Genomic DNA, 7,628 nt, shown 5'->3' with positions numbered 1-7,628 from the left:
TGGTTCAAGTTCTGGCTCTTGAGCTTCTTGCTCCAGAACATCAGCAGCAGTCAGCGTGTTGCTTCTGACAAACACATAGCGGACATGTTAGCACATCCAGTAGAGCGCACTTTATCTCATAATTACCAACATTTGAGTCATTCTCTGCCCTCCACCGGACATTTGGTTAAACTGTTGTTGATGCAAAGCTCATAAAAAGTTCCAAAGGGTCGGGATTTTTTTTATCTGATTCAGTCATTTCCATCTGCACTCCAAAGAAGCAAGAATTGCATTTAACAGCAACATATAACGTTTGTTTTGCTGAGTCATATTTTTTTATCTGGTAAGACTGTAAAATGATCTTACGCATAATGAAGCTAATTACTGTACATCTATTTGCTCTTTGTATAGTGGTGCGCATTCGCCATGTATTATTCAGCTGGGACACGGTTACGGTTACACTTGTGTGTGTGTGTGTTTGTGTGCGTGTGTGTATATAATTGATGCTGCCATTATGAGCTGTCACTTTGATCCTTTGACTTTTTTGGCAACCCAGCTATTACTTTTTGTTTGAAGCTCTCTTTGTACTAAAAGGCAGTCTGGGCAACCACACTGTGCTTGGGAATGCTTGTCTTATTTGTCACCTAGCATGTTAGCATCTCATAAAAAGTGCCATTGTCACATTATAGCATCATTTTAGCGTCACGTTGAAAAGTCACATTTTAGCATGTTAGCTTTATGTTAGCATGGCGGTGAAAGTCACATTTTAGCAGGTTAGCTTTGTGTTAGGATCACAATGAACGTCATGTTTGCGTAAAGACAAAAAAATGATGGCTTTTCCATGCAATGTGAAATTAATTTGGATGTATTCTTTTATGTTGTCTTTGTGTGTGGGCAGCAAAGAGACTGATTGGCTGCCGTCTGAAATTCCATCACACCACAAAATGGCCAACACAGAGCGGGAAGGAGCCAACCTCAATACAACAAACATTTCATGAAGACAGCTGGACGACAAGTGGAATATAAATGGACCTTAAGTGGATTGAAAATACAATTGGACTACAATTGGATCTTAAGTGACCTAGAAATTGTTTAACTTTTAATTAAGGGTGACGGAAGAGAAATATACCGACTATAACCAGACGAGCAGTTGACTACAAGTGGATCTTCAGTGGACTCAGACTTGACCGCAATGGATCATTGTTAACTTTTAGCTCAGATGACCAAATGTGGACGACTAATGTTTTCCAAGTGGATTAAAAGTAAATCACAAATGGAACATGAGAACACGAAAAGTGGGTCAGAAAGTTTCCACAAGTGGAATACAAGTGGACCAAAAGTAGATAGATAACGAGTAGACATTTAGTCTTTTATTTTTTCCGATTATATTTATCAGAGAAATGGAAGTCAAGTGAAATACAAACTGATCACAAGTGGACCAAAAGTGGACATCAGTTTTAGCTTTCCGCCTTTAGCATCAGCTAGCTTGCACGCACGCTTACCTGTAGCATGTCACATATTTTTTTATACGATAACCAGAACAACCTGACCCACTTTGTTGTCTTGGCAACACGCTGACTTGGCCCGCTCGTTTCCTGTTTATGCCCTAGATCCTGATCCAGTCACCACGCAGCCTGAGGGCATCTCCATCATCAACCCCTACCCATCCAGCGCCCCCCCACGGAGACAGACACTGGCCTAGTCTGAGCTGCTAATGTTCAGCAGCGATGCATCATGGGAACTTTCTGGGGCGACATGAATGTTAGGTGAAGGACTTTTTCAATGTCAACGTATTGACCATTCCAAATCACGTGAGCCCCCGTGGCATGACATGGGCCCAACAAATGCTCAATAGACACTTCATTAGGTACACCATCGAATGACAGCCAGCTTGCTAAATGTTAGCACAATAACTGTTGGCATCTTAACATTTGAGCTATTCTGTTTCACAGTAATACATAACGACATTACACAAAGTTAAACCCTTCACTGCCTTTTTTTTTCTGTATCAAGCAACGTTTGCATTCAATACAAAATGATTCAGTTAGCGGTCTTGATGAACGTAAGCACAATAAATTTGTTGGTTTTAATGCTAAATGTATTTGAGATAATCTGCTTCAAAATAGTTCCTGAAAACAAGTTAAATCTTTGTCGATTTGCCTTTGAGTTTCTTGTATTGAGGATTCTGTATGTTAGCATACCAACTGTTAGCATTTTAGCAACAGTCATTCAGACAGTTATTAGACCTTGGAAAAAACTGTTTTTTGTTGAGGCCAAAGTTTAAATTACTTAACCTGTGAACACTCTGAATTTCAGACTTGCAACATAGAAAGGCTATTTGAAATTCTCCAGTAATTCTTTTGAATAATTATTGTGCTGCATATTACTGAGGCATGTGTCTAATATTATAATACGTACTTTCTGTCTTCTTGTGGAAGCGCATTTAATTGTTCTGCCTGTCAGTATCCGTCACTGTCACAGATAGATGAATAGTAATACATTGTAGTTGTGATTTTGGGACCAATTAAGTAAAATCGGATAATTGATGAGCTCACACGATACGCAATTTAAGTGAGGATAAGCATATAGATGATATAAACAGAAAGTCACCAAATGATTAGGCACAGGTCTTACTTAGCATGATGCAGTGCAGTTGTACATTAAATGTGTCTGAGAAGCTTCTTTTGAGTACTTCTCACCGTTCATGAGGTGCCAATCAGAGGACGATGGAAAAAACACGGGTAATGAAAAATAAGCTTTTTAGTCCAACAGTGGAAGGAGAAAAAACATGTTTCTATCTTTCATCTTCAGATATTTGTTACCAGATGTATTGTCCATTCCGTTCCTGTCCTTCACTTCTTCTTGGTTGCGACCTAATCTCCAGCCGATCCATGTCCTCCTGCTGTCTCCAAAGATTTCATATCAATTGTCTGTGTGTGTGGGTGTTTATGTATGTGTGTGCGTGTGTTTAAAGAGCGTATCGCTTCTTCCTCTTCTTCCTCCCTCTTCCTCATTGCTATTAAGGCGTCATGTGAGCAACTCATTCACTGTCACTGACCCATGTTACTGGCACACTACAACACTACAGGGGAGTGTAATCAGACACACATGCGCACACACACGCACACACGCACAATCGTACACAAACACACGTGCGGATTTGGAAGTTATTTTTTTTATTAAATTGATAGCAAGATCCAGTTTTAAATTTATTCTAGCTCAATCTAATCTGGTTGTATCAGAACTTGAATATTAAATAAAATATTTAATTACATTTTTGTTTAATAATTCAAAAGTCATCCTTGTTTGTCTTTTAATTTGATTTACTAGAATAGTGAAAGAGGTGGACCACAAGTGGATCATAATTGGACCAACATTGTAATACCATTTGACAAAGTGCACTAAAAATGGACCGCAAGTGCAATACATGAGGACATCAAGCAAAAACACGTTGACTGCAAGTGGAGTAAAAGTGGAATAAAACTGTATCACAAATAGTGTTCAGGTGCCATTAAAAACTACATGTGGGTCACAACATGAATGAATGTACCTTATACTCAACTGAGTAGACTTAAAATTAATCACCACAAATGTAATACAAGTGAATCTACTTTTTGTCCACTTGTATTACAAAGTGGAATACAAGTGGACCAAAAGTGGATCACAAATGCAATTAAAAACAGATCACAATTGGACTACAAGTGGTCTAAAAGTCGACCACAAAAGGAAAACAACTTAATCATAAATGGACTGCAAGTGGAATACAAGTGGACTACAAATAGATCATAAGTGGCCCAAGAGTGGAATACACATAGATTTTAAGTGATGAGATTGATCCTAAGTGAATCATAAGAGAACAAATAGATCATAAGTGTACCAAAGGTGGACTTCAAAGTGGACTACTGTCAGATCAGAAGTGAATCACAACTAGACTACAAATGGATCATAAGTGGACCAAAAGTTGAATATGTGTGGATCAGAAGTGAATAACAAGAGGACCACAAATGGATTAAAACTGGAGTACAAGTGGACCCAAAGTGTACAAGTGAATTATAAGTGGCTCAAAAGCGGACTGCTGTCACCTGACCAGAAAACCCGATTCAAAACGGTACGTCCATTGGCCCTGATGAGGCGGCAGCCATGATGGCATTGAGGCGGGTGAGGGAGACTGAGCGCTGCTTAAGTCTGGGGGCAGGGACAGGCTCGGGGTCGGGGAGGTGGTCATAACGGCGGCCATCTTGGTCATACTGATAGATGCGGATGACCCGACTCGTACGGGTAGGAGAAGATGATGAATTTATTTCTTGGTTTTGATCTTCATCGTGTGATTGTGAAGACTGACTGATGACATTGTTATCTTCTCCTTCATCATCCTGTCTATTTTTTCTTTCATCATCATCATCATTTCTGTTCTTTCTGTCATCTTCATCATTCCTCTTCTCTCTTTTATCATCATCATCCGCTTCTCTCTGATCCTTCTCTATCATCCCATCATAATCTCCATCTTCCTGCATTTCTTCCACCTCTCCCCCCTTGCTCCTACTCACCCTCCCCTCCTTATCCTCACATCCTCCCCCTGATGCTGTTCTTCCAAGCCCGTCATCCACGTGGTCACAGGCTTCCAGGTAGACGGCGGCGGTAATGTCATCCTCCTTCTCATCTTGGCTACGTTTGTCCCGGAAACTTCTTTGAGGTTTAGCAGGTGGACATGAGGAAGGTGACGATGATGAGGGCAAGGATGTCAGTGAAGGCCACAAAGTGAGTGTCGCCATGGTGATATCAGGTTGACGTTGCTGTGGTGACGGTAGCCGCTGAGTGACCGCCCTCAAACATCTGAAGGAACAAAAATGTCAGAGTTTGAATAGTAAGACTGCAAGACACGTTTTCACTTGGAAGGTGTCCTAATACTTTTATCCTAACCTTGTATGACAGGTCAAGTAACACACTGCCACCTGCTGGCTGGTTTAGGCAATCTCAGGTACATGGTATTCATGACATTTTGATAATGCAGTATACAGTATGTGGTGGAAGTACAAATGGACTTGCGAACTACAAAGTGTGACTGTAAGTTAACTCATTCACTGTCACAAAACATCCCACCTTAGAATTTTGTTCCTGCTCATAGCTCCCATGCTGAATCCAAACACAAAGGTGAGCAGAACGGCTGTCGTCACGGCTACGGCAAAGAGCACGTCAGAAATCATTTCCTGTTTCCCCAAGCTCCTCCTGAATCTCTGACCACGTCCGCCATCTTGTGTGTGTATGTGTAGCTGGTAGGGGAACAGCGTAGACCCCTCGTCATCATTTTGCAGTAGGCAGTAGTACAAACCCTGGTGGAAGTCGCTCAGATCATGGACCACCAGGCTGCCGTCCTGGCGCATGTGGACTGGGTCCAGTTTGGTGTGGACGCCAGGTGTGCGGAGAGGTCCAAAGGGTGTGTGCCAGTACGCCACCTCACCTGCTGGCAAAAGAAGTCACAAATATTAACCAAGCATGGGACGATTATTGGTCTGACGGTTTACCGTGGTTTTAAAATTCAAGGTTTCAATACCCACTAAAACTCTGTCACCGGTGATTAGCTCCTTTTTTCGTTTTTTGAGACTTCTAAGCAAGGCACCCAATGATTGGCCGTTTACAGAGCTGCCTATACGAGGGGCCTCTTTGACGTTAATGAGGCAAGCCGCTTTTTTTCCTCTTTCTCAGCTGAGCAGAGAGAGGAGGGTTGCGCAAATATGCAAAGGAGGGAGTGCTACAAAAGAGAGTTAGACATTGTATAAACTCCAGCACACTTCCACTGATTCCTTTTTGTTCTGTTGATTAATGTGCATTATCCTAAACAAAAATCAAAAACATACAAGTGCCTGTGGGTACTTGTTTGCCCCAAGGACATGAGTGGGCCACGGGTCTGGAAAAAAAAATAAATAAATACACACACAAATAACTCAGGTAACATAAAAATGCTTGATGGGTCAAATGAACCTAACTTTTTAGGGTTAAAGGAATGACCCAAAAACTTGGGTCGAATAGATCCAAATGTCGTTTGTTACGTTTTTGACCCATCGTTGTGTGATTTTTTTTTACACAACTGTTTTTACAGTGTAGAAAATGAAAATAGATTACATCACTAACCCGACTTCCCGGCATCGCCGCATTTGATAGTCGCCTCTGTGTGTGGGTGACCGCCCACTACGATGGTGGGCGCCACAGTCAGGACGTTGCTCCGGACTTCTTTTCCGGAATAGGTCGACACAGCCAGGAATGTTAGGACCATGAAGCAGCAGGCCAACATTCCAACGCTGGAAGTCAGCGCTGTTTATGATCAAGAACAACAAAAAAGACACAGACAGAAAGGTATTTTTTCGTGTCTATTCTTCATTGAACATCAGCTGATAAAGAAGAGTCACACACAAACCATGTGACACTCTGAGGAAGGCAAAGACTGCTACCGAAACATGACAGGTATACCTGTCTGAGGTCAAAGAACGAACAAGTTTAATTGATCATTTTTCTTTTTCAAGCTGTCAGTCGTTGAAAAAAAGCGCCCACTTTAACTTTTAACTGCAGCTTCTCGCATTTCTAAAGCCACACTACACTTAATACAGAAACAGATAAGGGTATTGTTTTGAAAAATATCAGATTAAGAATTAGATAAAAAAAAAACACACAAAAAAGTATGCCATTCCAGAAGGAAGAATACCAGTCAAATGAATTACATCAATAAACAAAAAAGATAAAATAAAAATATGCAAAACACTTTAAAAAAAACTACAAAATTTAGAGTAATTAAGATTATGCATTTCACAGCAAAAAAACAAACAAACAACCCAAAAACGTTTGCGTTGATTCAATCATGTGAATAAAATAATGGTACCTAGAAATCACCTAAAAATAGATTGATGAAAATAAACTACATAAAGTAGTTGGTATTATAGTTATGAAAAATATAATATAAAGTTCAATAAAAGGGTTGTTCTTTATTTACCTGGTGTGTGAGTCCGTCTCGTGCTTGAAGTATGCGAGGGTGAAGTGCAACTTTCTCACATGACACTGTGTTAGTGATGAAGATTTGTTAAAGATTAATATCTGCGCAGATCTTCTGTCTTCCAGCGTCTGCTGTCATCTAGTGGTCAAAACGATGAAACACAACTAACAGGAACAAAAACCTCCAAGTTAGTTATTATCAATACAAACAGTCGTTCGGTCCCAATTTTTCATTGAATGCACCACTAACCACTATTACACTGACCTTGGCATAGTCGTATTTTATCAATTATTCTTGAATGCACCACCAGCCACTGTAAAATCAGAAGATCTGAAGGTGGCTGGGTTAGGCTCAGGCATTCCTTCATCCATATAGGCATTGGGTCCAGTGCAACTGTGTAAGATAGCACTTGAATGCACCACTGACTTCATTACGTCCATTGACACCAGTGCTTCTTAAGTAGTGGGGCTGGCCCCCCTGGGGGGGACACAGTGCGATGCTGGGGGGGGCGTTTGTGACACTGGGGAACATGCTTTTTTCCGTCGTACAACAATAAAGCGCAACTGCACACCCACTCCAGTCACTGGCTGTGGCGCTCTCATTGTCCATTATGCGCAGCGAGTATTAACTCTATGGTGTAGGCTTTTTTGCAACAAAAATGCTATTA

The 7,628-nt window shown here is 41.0% G+C and overlaps 1 protein-coding gene across 1 annotated transcript; it reads right to left on the bottom strand.

Moving 5' to 3' along the window:
* Positions 1-3,338: 3,338 nt before the first annotated feature.
* On the bottom strand, positions 3,339-7,010 carry LOC148333419 (uncharacterized). Its single transcript, XM_088300953.1, has 4 exons — positions 6,962-7,010; positions 6,109-6,288; positions 5,080-5,440; positions 3,339-4,812 (listed from the first exon to the last, which is right to left on the bottom strand). The coding sequence occupies exons 2-4, from the start codon at positions 6,266-6,268 to the stop codon at positions 4,080-4,082; spliced, it is 1,254 nt and encodes a 417-aa protein (XP_088157079.1). The 5' UTR covers positions 6,269-6,288; positions 6,962-7,010; the 3' UTR covers positions 3,339-4,079.
* Between the last annotated feature and the right edge of the window lie 618 nt (positions 7,011-7,628).

Source organism: Idiotropiscis lumnitzeri, chromosome 7, assembly GCF_059441095.1.
Source record: "Idiotropiscis lumnitzeri isolate Australia: NSW breed Sydney's pygmy pipehorse chromosome 7, RoL_Ilum_1.0, whole genome shotgun sequence".
Taxonomy (NCBI): Eukaryota; Metazoa; Chordata; class Actinopteri; order Syngnathiformes; family Syngnathidae; genus Idiotropiscis; species Idiotropiscis lumnitzeri.
Note: the sequence above shows the minus strand (reverse complement) of the source record. Positions and strands in the feature narration are given on the sequence as shown.

Excerpts from the sequence above, each read along its gene's own strand:
- LOC148333419 (XM_088300953.1), bottom strand. The coding sequence starts at position 6,268 with ATGTTGGCCTGCTGCTTCATGGTCCTAACATTCCTGGCTGTGTCGACC. Across the intron at positions 5,441-6,108 it reads CGGCGATGCCGGGAAGTCGG|CAGGTGAGGTGGCGTACTGG; the intron begins GTTAGTGATGTA and ends TTCTTTTGCCAG. Across the intron at positions 4,813-5,079 it reads AGCAGGAACAAAATTCTAAG|ATGTTTGAGGGCGGTCACTC; the intron begins GTGGGATGTTTT and ends TTGTTCCTTCAG.